Source organism: Mus pahari, chromosome 11 (assembly GCF_900095145.1).
Source record: "Mus pahari chromosome 11, PAHARI_EIJ_v1.1, whole genome shotgun sequence".
In the NCBI taxonomy this organism is placed as follows: Eukaryota; Metazoa; Chordata; class Mammalia; order Rodentia; family Muridae; genus Mus; species Mus pahari.
Genome location: NC_034600.1, coordinates 52,223,195 through 52,235,579, shown reverse-complemented (window position 1 = coordinate 52,235,579; position 12,385 = coordinate 52,223,195). Strand labels below are relative to the sequence as shown.

General features: G+C 46.2%; 1 protein-coding gene across 1 annotated transcript; it reads left to right on the top strand.

The window, feature by feature from the left end:
* The first annotated feature begins 212 nt into the window (after window positions 1-212).
* Window positions 213-11,264, top strand: Ptger4 (prostaglandin E receptor 4). Its single transcript, XM_021208744.1, has 3 exons — window positions 213-783; window positions 1,228-2,165; window positions 9,427-11,264. Exons 2-3 carry the CDS (start codon window positions 1,290-1,292, stop codon window positions 10,015-10,017), a joined length of 1,467 nt encoding a protein of 488 aa, XP_021064403.1. The 5' UTR covers window positions 213-783; window positions 1,228-1,289; the 3' UTR covers window positions 10,018-11,264.
* Window positions 11,265-12,385: the final 1,121 nt, after the last annotated feature.

Below are 12,385 nucleotides of genomic sequence, written 5' to 3'. Positions count from 1 at the left end.
ACTGAAGTTGCACCCGCAGTGGGGTGACACCCCCAGCAGGTCCCTCCAGCTCTCCGCAGCCTCTCCGCCCCGCCCTCCATCACCGGGCTCCCAGGCGGTGCAAGAGGAGGTCTAGCCCCGCCCCCTTTCCAGGTCAGCCAATGGAAACCCGGGCCGCGCTCTGACTGTCTCCGCCCCCTTCAGCGAAACTTGCGGGAGGAGAAAAGTTTGTTCAGAGGCTGGAGTCGCCGAGAGCGAAGCTCGAAACCCGGCAGCGGGAGGGGAAGATGAACGGCCTCAGGTCAGAGCCCCAGGCCCAGTGGACCCCGCGCCGCCCCCAGAGCCCAAGGAGTGGCTTCAGCGGCAGCCGCCTTCTCCGGTAGCTGTCCGTTCAGCCCGCGGCTGGGGAGGAGGGAGCCCGGACCTACGCTCCGTTCCACCTGCACGCGTGGCGGCGACACACCTGGACGGGGACCTCCCGCACTGGACCTGCGCGGGCCCTGCAAAGCTGAGACTCGCCTTTGAAAGAAGGAGGGGTTGGTAAATCAAACAAGAAACCCCAGACCGGTCTTCACCGACCCATCCCCGCTAGCCTCTCTGGCTTTCCAAGCTTTTTTGAAAGCAAGATACTCTGACCTCAGTTCCGGAAAGTTGGCAGCCACCGAGCCCGGGTTCCGAGAGTGGCAAAGGCTTCACAAGTTCCTCACTGCGTGGGAAGAAACTGATGGCTGAGGTTGGAGCTAGGTCCTGAACGTCTGAGGCCTGAGCCTTGGGGCGCACAGGGCCCCTAACCCCACCCTACAGGTAAGTCGGGATGTAGATCTTTGAGTGGTCAGGCGCTCTTCCGGGAAGCCAAAGAACAGAATGTCCCATAATGTCCCAAAATGTTCATAACTTCTTTCGATGAGCATTTTATCCACTCTGTGGGGAATATCACTAGGGAGTTACTTTTCCCTTGAGAAGGGTCTTGCTCATCTGGGCGAGGGAATGAGCTGAGTATTGGGGGGTGGGGGTGGGGATAGGCGGGAAATGCAGTTACCAGCTTATAAATATATTAATGTCAGCAGAGTGGTGCTCTTGACAGAACGGATCCAGAGCTTGGGAATTTAAGTAGCTACAGTTAATGAGTAGCTACCGATGAGGAAGTCGGATCTGGTTGCTCTCCTTATCTCGGCGACACAGCATTTTTGGCCATGGGTCGAACACCTTGCAAGTGGTAAATGGCTCCTCTCTCCTCTTTCTCTCTAGATACCATTCCTAGGTCGAACCGTGAGCTCCAAAGCTGTGTATTACTACTGACCGCCACCATCATGTCCATCCCCGGAGTCAACGCGTCCTTCTCCTCCACTCCGGAGAGGCTGAACAGCCCGGTGACCATTCCCGCAGTGATGTTCATCTTCGGGGTGGTGGGCAATCTGGTGGCCATCGTAGTACTGTGCAAGTCGCGCAAGGAGCAGAAGGAGACGACCTTTTATACTCTAGTATGTGGGCTGGCTGTCACTGACCTCCTGGGCACCTTGTTGGTAAGCCCGGTGACCATCGCCACATACATGAAGGGCCAGTGGCCCGGAGACCAGGCACTGTGTGACTATAGCACCTTCATCCTACTTTTCTTCGGCCTGTCGGGTCTCAGCATCATCTGTGCCATGAGCATCGAGCGCTACCTGGCCATCAACCACGCCTACTTCTACAGTCACTACGTGGACAAGCGGCTGGCCGGCCTCACACTCTTTGCTGTCTATGCATCTAACGTGCTGTTCTGCGCGCTGCCCAACATGGGCCTGGGCAGGTCCGAGCGGCAGTACCCGGGCACCTGGTGCTTCATCGACTGGACCACCAACGTAACGGCCTACGCCGCCTTCTCTTACATGTACGCCGGCTTCAGCTCCTTCCTCATCCTCGCCACCGTGCTCTGCAACGTGCTGGTGTGCGGCGCGCTGCTCCGCATGCACCGCCAGTTCATGCGCCGCACCTCGCTGGGCACGGAGCAGCACCATGCGGCCGCCGCCGCCGCGGTAGCTTCGGTGGCCTGTCGGGGCCACGCTGGGGCCTCCCCAGCCCTGCAGCGCCTCAGCGACTTTCGCCGCCGCAGGAGCTTCCGGCGCATCGCCGGTGCGGAGATCCAGATGGTCATCTTACTCATCGCCACCTCTCTGGTGGTGCTCATCTGCTCCATTCCGCTTGTGGTAAGTGTTTGAGCCTGGGACCCACTGGGCCTCTCTCCTGCATCCATCCGCCTCCCTTCTCCCCTCCTTTTCCTTGACTCCTGGGGGGTGGGGCAGAGTTTTCTCCAGTTCTGGGCTGGGATCACTTCAAGGCTTCTCTGAGCAGAGCCTGGTTTTCCTTCTAAGTCCTGACCTTAAAGAGACTCAGCAGGTGATTTCCCCCTAGGTCCCCTGAGGTTCTTTCCCTGAAAGCAAGGCTTCTGAGGTCCCCTGGACAACCCCCTGTGCCCCCTCCCTCGACAGGTTCCCCTTATTGCCCTGTTTTGCTTTGCATCTTCCCTGAACCTTCAGGAGGGATCAATTAGATGGGGGGAGGGGACAACTCACTAGCGTTACTTACGCTAGCGCTCCACTCTGTGGCCCAGTGTTTGCAAACCCAGGGCGATTCATTTCCTTAGGAGAGAGAGATAGAGTGCGGGTTCAACCGTTTTGATTTCTGCGGGCCTTTGACTTTTTTTTTTTCTAGATTATGCAGCATTTTAAAGTTAGAATAGTTGAGATGCTTTTCCGCTTAAAAGCCTAAGGACTCGCTTCACAGAGGAGTAAGGGTGCCTTGCTTAGAATAATCTTGCAGACCTATTCACACTGCTCCCTGCCCTCCCCCCCCCCCCCGCCCCAAGCCTCCCTTAGCCCCTCCACCGCCTACCACCCCAAACCTTGAACAGACTCCTGAACTGGGTATGGTTCAAATTCAAGTTCCTTACTCTTTTTGCAAGCTAAGAAAACACGACGGACTAGTAGGTGTGCACTGCCCTTTAACTTTCAACGACCAGGAGCAATGCAGTTTCTCCTTTATGTAGACTCTAGTTCTTGCCACTGTAGTAGTTGTCTTGCTGGAACACTTCGAATTTGGCCCTTTGCAGAGCATCTGTTGGTGTCTTGGTGCACTTCATCTTTGAGGACCAGAGGCTTTAAAGCTGCCATCAGCAATGTCTAAAATATTAGAAGCAGAAAGGAACAAATGCCTCTTACGATCTCTGCTTTTACATGTGAGACACAATGCACCAGAAACGAATCAGCGGTCCAGCAGAATTCTCTATCTAGAATTTATCTAGTTTTGAGCTCTCTCAAAAGACTGCATTCCTAGAAATACTAAACTACCTATTCAAAAAGAGAGTACCATCTACGTCCACTGGAAGCAGGTAGAAATAAATGAAACAGGCTACTATTCTTTTCTTTCTCTTATGAATACTACCAAATATCTTTGATTTAGACATACTTCTATCTCTTACAAAAGTGACTGTAAATGGAAGAAAACTTAGTGGTGTCTGAGAGCCAGCATACAGTAGCTCCTTGCCAATGTGTGTAAACAGACGTAAATATGACTGACCAGAAGGGCCTTTAAGCCATCTCAGAACCTAATGCAATTTACAGGGTTCAGTTACACTGGAACCGCATAAATATATTTTACTGTCTGTAATGGCAACTCAAAATAAAGGGAGATCTGGAAGGGAAGAGCTGAGGCCTCTAGTCTCTGCCTTCTGTTTTATGGGACAGTAAATGACAAAGTAAGTAGCTGTTATTTACAGGACGTCCACTTCACAGAACTGAGGAGTCAGGGCTAGGCCATTAGTAACGGTGCACAGGCTCCCTAAATGTTTTGGTTAGAAGTGAACATGTGACTCTACAGTTCACATGAAGCTACCAATAAAGTAGTCTCCTGTGTCATCTGTGGGGGCACACACATAGTATTCACACCAATTCTATGGGCTAACCTGGCCCTCGGGTTCAGAGCCATTTGTGACAAAGCCTGCAGAGTGAGAGGATCCACAGCTGGCACGTGGATCGCATTCTAGCTAATGAAAACTACTGTGGAAAGTCAGTCCTGGGTAGAGGATGTTAAGTAATAATCTCTATTTGAGAGCTGAAACTGACTCAGCTAAGGGGTGAGCGTGGTGGTCAGAAAGCTGCTTGCCTTCGTGAGAAATAAGTAATCAAATAAAAGAATAGCTTCTGATTTTAGCCTTGAGTTTGGGCTACCAAAATCTCCTCTCTCGAGGCAGTTTAAATAAAGACCAATTGTGATGAGTGATAAGGCGCTAAGGAACCCAGTGTGATCACCCACAATGCAACGCCTGCTGAAAGAACGGAAAGAAACCATCAGGGTTACAGTCTTTCTTGGCTGTTTTTTTACAGCCCCGCCCCCATATTCTGGGAATACTGGAGATTAAAGCTTTGCAAGCTCCCTGACAGTTAAGGCAGTTGGGCGTACATGCTTTCGGTTCAGAGGGACCTGGCAAAGAGTCCGCTTTAACATTGTAGAGTGAAACTGAGTTCTCATCCCATTGGAGGGGAAGGAAAGTGACCAGGTCATTTCCAATGCTTTAGGAAGGCTACCTGGTAGAGCAACTATAGCTGACTTGGCCTTTCAGAGAGCTACATACAAGGCAGAGGGAGGATGGGCTGCCTCTGCAAAGCAAGCACGCCAGTGTCTGTCTTTTGGACCTGTGGGAAGAAGAGGCTAGATGAAGTCTTACAGAACGGTTGATATTTTAGTCTGGAAAGTGAACTTTAATTTGTTCTGCAAAACGGAGCCCAGCTTGAAAGCTAGAGCTGAGAAAGACTGCGACCCGCACTGTGGATGTGCTGAATGGGCCCAATCTGCCAAAATCCTCCAAGTGGGTAATAACCAAGGAATAGAGGAAGTGGACGCATACACGATCGCACAAGCTACACTGGGGGGAGGCGTGTTTCTTGTCATTGTGTCCTTCCTGCTGCTGATAACTGCTCTCGGGGCTGGGTGGCTGCTGTTGCCGAATGCAGGCGACGCTGAAGAAGTGAAAACTCATGCTTAAGATAAATATCTTGCATTCTTTAGGAATATATAACCAATGGAAACTCTTAAGGCCACCCTATTAAGTACTGTAGCTGGATTAATCCCTGGTGCTTATTTTTGCAGTTGTAATACAAATGTTGAGACAACAGTTGTAATCAGATCTTTTGCCTCGGGGCTAAAGAACTAGACTGTCAGATTTGGAAAGTTATTTTCCTCCCCACGCAGGGAGCCAGGGACATATTTATTGCTTGTTTATTTTTTTATTTTTTATTTTTCTTCTTACTCGGAGCTACCAGTAGTATGGCAAATTAATTAATCTTCTGCCTCAGTCAGGTAAATTTTCCATCCTTAGGGAAAGAGTTTCCTGCATTTCTCTGGTTGCTTACTGGAAAGTCCACGAAGGCATCCCCAGCAGCTTATGAAAGCTGATGAAAACTGTAAACAGGGACACTTTTTTGTAGGAGGCAAACTGGAAGTGGGACCATTAAATGATCGCATGAGCCAAAATGCACAGGTAAAAGGGAGGTGATTAATTTAGATGCCACTGTAGCAAAACCAAGGAGATTGATCGCTTTTCTAATAAATAAATAAATAAATAAATAAATAAATAAAATGGGACCAAGTTTTACAAGAACTGTGCTTCCTAGAAGCAATGTTTGAGTCATAATGTGAAACGGAAGGCCTTTAGGAGCCCTCGGAGGACTGCAGAGCAGTACAGTAAAACAAGGTTTTGCCAAACCCAGCAGCTTGTTGGAATCAGCTCAGTGGCTCATGTCCCTACCCCACGCTGCTCCTCAGTTTCCCCAGCTACAGATGAAGAACTGTATCTAACTGGATGGCCGGGAATGAGTCTTCAGTTCTTCTCACCATCTTTACCGACATCTCAAGCTTGGCTTTTATTGACTACCTATAACAGGACCTTGTCTCCCTTAGAGCTGAAGTGTGGAAGCTGTGAATTAGGAATGCAAAACAACGTTTAAAATAGATTAGCAATGTAGATATTAACCAGTAGGGATTAAGTGACTTGCATGTAATGAATGGCCAGTTAGTGGCCTAGAAGTAACAAGAAATACAGACTCATACCACCACTCAGCTAAGGGCATTTTCCTCGGCCATTTGTTTTCCAGGGGTGTGGTGAGGACTCCTAGTAACAGCTGTGTCAATTCTAAGCTCTTCACAAGGCAACAAGATAACAGAGCACACAGAGATAATTCCTGTACTTGGAACAGAACAAGTAGCCCCATGCTCAAATCCAGTGACAGAGCCTGCCGTTTACCGGACGGCGTCTCAATTCAGACAGTCGGTTATTACATTAGTCTACTCAAGAGTTCAACAATTCAAGTCAACATTCCCTTCAAACAGGTTACTCTTAAGTATGTTTTTAATGCCAGCCATCAGCTGTACCCTGAGGCTGTGTTTTACCTGCAGTTATCCATGTAGTCTACAGGGGCCAGGTTTCCACACGTGGGTTAATAAGAAAATAGTAAGGTGATGAAATACACGCTGGTCCTAGGTGTTGTTTCAAGCACTGTAAGAATGTATGCACAGCTCAGAGTGGTGGCTCACACCTTTAAGCCCAGCACTCCTGAGGTAGAGGCAGGGAGAGCTCTGTGGGTTCCAGGCCAGCCAGGGCTACATAGAGAAGCCCTGTCTTGAAGCAACAACAACAAACAACAATAACAACAAAAAGATCCAAACCACACCACAGCCAAACGATGGAGAAGTTTGTCCAGAAACACATCGCAGGCCTCTCTACCACATTACCATATACCCTACCATCAACTTTCCTGCAGCCATACCTTCTCCCTTTATTGGAGCCCCTCCAAGTGCTATTCCAGTGCTCCTGGGCTTACTGTCTGATCAGTCTTAAGACGTTCGGAACTGTAGAATCACTGCCAATATATAACTATATATAACTTTAAATACATATGTGCGTGTGTGTGTGTGTGTGTGTATATACACCTTATTTTTATTCCCTTTTATAGCTGTCAAATTTAATTATGGCTGAAGATAAAATGAAACAATACATCATTCTTTTTTTTTTTTTTTTTACAACATTGACTTAATTTGAAAACAAAATGTGAATTCCTCATGGGTTCCTTTAAGTAGCTACAGCTTTTTGTTTTAACTGTTCAGAAATTTCCTCTTTTCAGAGGTAAACTGTGTTTCCTTTGAGATTTCGGTGGAGAAGCAACCAGTATAAAAACATGTGAATATATAGAATTCAAAGTCCAAACTTAACCAAGATTGTTTTGAAAGCTTCTGGAAAAAATACCTGTGCAAAAAAGAAACAACCCAGGAGATAGAGCACTAGCCGCTCCAGAGTAGAGCAACACTGCCCTCTAGAGGCTTAGCCTGTCAGTGTCATACAAACCCTGCCACAGACTGGGCGACCAGTGGGTTCCTGCCCAACACTTCTTTCATCGTTAGAAACATACCCTGCTGTTTAATCTCCATCATTTTTACTTATCTGCCCTCAAGAAAACAAGATGAATTTCATCTGAAGTCCATTTGACTCTTTTATTCTACAAGACTTGTAGTTGATAATCCTTTCTCCAAAATCTTTAGAATTCACAATTCCGTGGCTCCTAGAAGGGTAGCTGTTAACAGACAGAAATTTAGGTTAGGTTTTTTACAAGTTTTACAACCAAATATATTTCCAAAACCAGTGAGGAAAAGCAATGACAAGTACACTAGGGACATTCTAATAAAGGACTGATAGGTATTTGCCTAACTGGGATCAATGAAGAAACAGAAATAGAGTTGTATCATTGGCTTAGATCATCAAGAAATAAGTTGCATATAAATTGAATTTTACAAATTAATTTTAAAATATATCTTTAATTTTTTTTTAATCTTTTACCCAAATTGCTATTTTTCTTAACATATCCATGCCCTTTCCTGGTAAGCAATATAGCCTGAATCGTTAGTTATTACACCAAACACCATGACAGTGAAATCATCAAGTCTTGTTACAAGCATTTGTTTCTAAGTGATACAGGCTCTTTGTGGGTGCTCATTCTCCCTCTAAAACTTTTATCCCTCTTTCCTGACTATGAGAATCACTTTTTATTTCTTCTTCGATTAAAATAATTCCCACAAGCATGATTATGATCTCAAAGCTTCATTTTACCTGGCTTACAAGCAAGGTTTACCCCAATACATTCGGAATACACTTGAGAGTAGTAACAAGAGCTTTCTCCACTAAGGAATGCTAACATTCCCTCGGCTCATTCTAGTGAATCATCCGGCTTTCCTAGAGGATGACATACCATTTCACTCTTCCGTGACTCTGCACAGGGAACTTTCTCTCTGCCTGCCGAATCTTATTTCCTTCCGTGGGAAGCTGACAGACTGCCCCTCCTCCATCAAAGTCCAATGCTATTGCTTCTCCGGAAGGGTTCTTCCCGTACCTGCCCACGCGCAGTAGCTGCACCCCGTGTGATTGCTGCGTGGTGACGGATGGTCTTTCTTCCCTGTCCTCTACATACAAGGCTCTCTGCCTCCGAGTGGCGTGGAGCATCTCACACAACTGATGGTTCCCAGAAACTGTCACAAGACCTCAAACACAGTAAGCGTTCATTGTTAAATGATGAGATAGGTAGAAGAGTATTGTTGAGTCAGTGGTCGACTGTGAGAAGAGTACTGTTCTAACTGTTCAAAATAAGGTTCCCAAAGAACAAAGCTGAGAGGGCGTTCATGACAGGCTGCCAGACATGGCTCTTGCCTTCAAAGCTTACGCTGCACCACAGGAAGTTGACATCTTTACTACCCTGTTTGTGCACCAGTCTCGGAGTACTTAGCTACTGGCTAAAAAGGCTTTAGAAACCCAGAGAAGGGGTTGCTTCTCATTGGAGTTACAGAATGTCAGTGAATTCTGTCAAACGCTATCTTGAAAAGGTCTTAGCAGCTGAACTGCACAGCAGGACATGTACTTGAGAAATAATCTTCTAGGGCCGTCTGGAGGAGGGATGGGAGAGGTGTTGCAGATGGAGGCATTCGGGGTTTCCTGTAATGTTATCTCTAATGAGAAATGCTGTTGAAGATAAGGATTACAGAAAGGTCTGGGTTTGAGAGACAGTAACACCAGGTAATTATTCGGGAGAGCCAGGCCAGACCCAAGCAGACACCATCTTGCTGAAAACATAACAATTCTCCAGTGATCCTGGGTGACAGGAGAGATTTCTCAAAAGTACAAAGCATTTTCTCTGGTGTAAAGCATAGACAACTCAGGTTTTGTAACGATTACACCGTTAATTGGCTTACAAAATGAGTCTCCTTTAAAATACAGTAACTGGCTTGTTGTGTCAACTGCTGTGGTAGAACAGGCATTCGCACGTGAGAGCAGCTACATCACGTCACGTTGCAAAGATAAATGGAGCACTTAAGTATTTTGCCAAATTGCCTAATTAGAAAAATCTCAACGTGGGCCTCTCGTTTACGCAGGTGCGAGTGTTCATCAACCAGTTGTATCAGCCGAACGTGGTGAAAGACATCAGCAGAAACCCAGATTTGCAGGCCATCAGGATTGCTTCTGTGAACCCCATCCTGGACCCCTGGATTTACATCCTTCTTCGGAAGACTGTGCTCAGTAAAGCCATCGAGAAGATCAAATGCCTCTTCTGCCGCATTGGCGGTTCTAGCAGAGATGGCTCTGCCCAGCACTGCTCCGAGAGTCGGAGGACATCTTCCGCCTTGTCTGGCCACTCTCGCTCCTTCCTCTCCCGGGAGTTAAAGGAGATCAGCAGCACGTCCCAGACCCTTCTGTACCTGCCAGACCTGACCGAAAGCAGCCTCGGGGGCAGGAATTTGCTTCCAGGTCCGCATGGCATGGGCCTGACCCAAGCAGACACCACCTCGCTGAGAACTTTGCGAATTTCAGAGACCTCAGACTCCTCCCAGGGCCAGGACTCTGAGAGTGTCCTGTTGGTGGATGAGGTTAGTGGGAGCCACAGAGAGGAGCCTGCCTCTAAAGGAAACTCTCTGCAAGTCACATTCCCCAGTGAAACTCTGAAATTATCTGAAAAATGTATATAGTAGTTAAAGGGGGAGAGAAAGCACTGTTTTGGAATCTTATAAAATCCTGTGCAATAGACATACATAGCTGTACTCAGAAGGGCCGCCTTCATCGGGACTCCTACTAGAGAACATGCGAGCTCCTTGGGGCTCTTCAAGGCTGCAGATTGAGGCCCTTGAGTGCCCAGGCCTGAAGCACATTGGCTGTCATTCTGATGTCACTCAGGATTGCAGTTGCAACTTGGCAGCTTTTTTCTACTGGACAGGAAGATGGCAAAAGCTACGCTATTGTCATGGCAAAAGAGCTTTCTATTTGGCACATACCAGGGGTCCAGCTACCGGAAGGGCTCCACCCCAGACTCTTAAGGACGACCTTACAGCTGACCTAAGTGTCTCACTAAAGCATGAAATGTGAATTTTTATTGTTGGAAATATAATTTAAGGTATTTATGTTCTTCTCTGTGAGAAGGTTTATTATTAATACAAGGTATAAAAAACACATGATATGCCCTCTCCTGCCAATATAACCAGCTAATATTGTCGTGTTATTTTTTTTTCCATAAACAAGTTCAGGCCAAGGTGTTGAAAACAGAGTGAAACTAATATCTATAAAATAGATATAAATTTTTAAAATAGTTTAGTATCATCAAAGAAAAATAAGTAGTATTTAAGATGTGAAAAATAAACAACCTAAAATATATTTTCCAAGCTATATATAATAATGAAAAAAACATAACATTACATTTATTTATCCAGAAAACTGTGATTTCAGGAGTACCTAACATTGCTGGTAAATATTTTCAACCTTTGTCCCCACAAATTGGTATTTTTAAAGATGTAACATACTTTTTTTTTAAAGTCTCTAGCTACCCACAAGGGAAGTGTATAGTATAAAAAGTCTAAGTAGCTTATTCTGTCCTGCAAGTGTGTGTAGTTTTACTTGTTCAACAGAATGTCCGACAGCATCCTTTAAAACTTAAAGAGAAAGACGTCACGGAAAGAGACGCAGCTGGCTCTCTGGAGTGGTGTCCTCTCTGTTGCGTGTGTCAAGAGACACTGACAGTTTCGTGTAACTCCCAGGAATACTGTACCTGTGTTTGGAGGAGCTTTCTCAGAGAAGTAGCAAGCATGTTTTGTTGCTTAACGTGTCCTTGTGAATTGCTTGGTTGTGATTAAAGTCTGAGCCTGATACTGATATGATTTTAAAGAGTAGCTGAACCGACTGAAATTATTATGGAGATTACAATAAATACTTGCATTCAATCTGAGTTTCACAGTCTCAATTTTGGAAAACACGAAGAGATTTTTTTTTTTCTTCCTGTTTTGTTTTGGGACACCCACATCACTTTAAACTTAGAGGGTTTGTTGGCTGGTTGGTTGGTTTGGTTTGAAGCTTAAAGACCCTTTTATTTGATTTAAAAGAAAAACTCCAAGGCAGCAAGTTGTAAATCTCACCAGCTGCCCAGCGAAGGACAGAAGGCCCTGCCATTCAGTTAAGTGACATGGAGGTCAGCCACGTGGCAGACAAGCGGCCACATGGTCAGAAGAGGCACTTTAGAGAATAAGGAAGCCCAGAGGACCAAAAAAGCACATGTAGGCTCTAGCCAGCATCTGAAAAGAATAAAAAGGAAAAAAGTCATGCTTTTCTGGGTGAGAACTCCACCAGATGGGCGGACCCAAAAGAAGGTCATGGCAGCCATGAAGCAACTGCATGGAGGGTGGAGGCGGGGGGGGGGGAGATTCGGAAAATTATCTCTAGGTAGAGAATGGAGATCAAGTTAATCCTGTCGACCCAATCACTTGACCAAGGGACCATACCCTCAGGAAGTAGGGTCCACCTTAAGCTATGCTAAAGAGATAGGAGGCATTAAGTACCCCCTTCATGAGGTAAATTAGAATTTTTAAAATAATGTTATTATTAAGTTGTCAAGCATAGTCTAAAGCCTTCAATCTATTTACTTAGGAACCATGATGTAAGTGACAGACATCTAGTACTTGATTTCACCAGTTTATGCCACTGGTGGGAGAACCAGTTAGGCTTAACTAGATTCATGTTCAATATCCAAATAATCATCACCAACTATTGGCATTCATACTTTCTACTTGCTTCCTCAGGACCAGTGTTTCTAAGACATAAGTCATCTATAAAACCTGCTTTTTTCTTCTTCCTTCCCGCTCTCCTCTCCTCCCCTCCATAGCGCCCCCTCTCCATCTCTATGAATCCTGCTCTATGGTTCAGGCTGGCCTGTAACTCCTGTGGCGTGCTGAGATTACAGGACTGTACCAGCACACTCAGCAAGGCTCCGATTCAGGAGGTGTGGGTATCTACAATTTTAAAGTGTCCCAAGGTGATGCTGATGCTGCCAGTTTGGGGATAAACTTTAGCCAT

Bases quoted from the DNA above. Each gene is read 5' to 3' on its own strand.
- Ptger4 (XM_021208744.1), top strand. From the start codon at position 1,290: ATGTCCATCCCCGGAGTCAACGCGTCCTTCTCCTCCACTCCGGAGAGG. The intron at 2,166-9,426 runs GTAAGTGTTTGA...TCGTTTACGCAG, and splicing joins TCTGCTCCATTCCGCTTGTG to GTGCGAGTGTTCATCAACCA.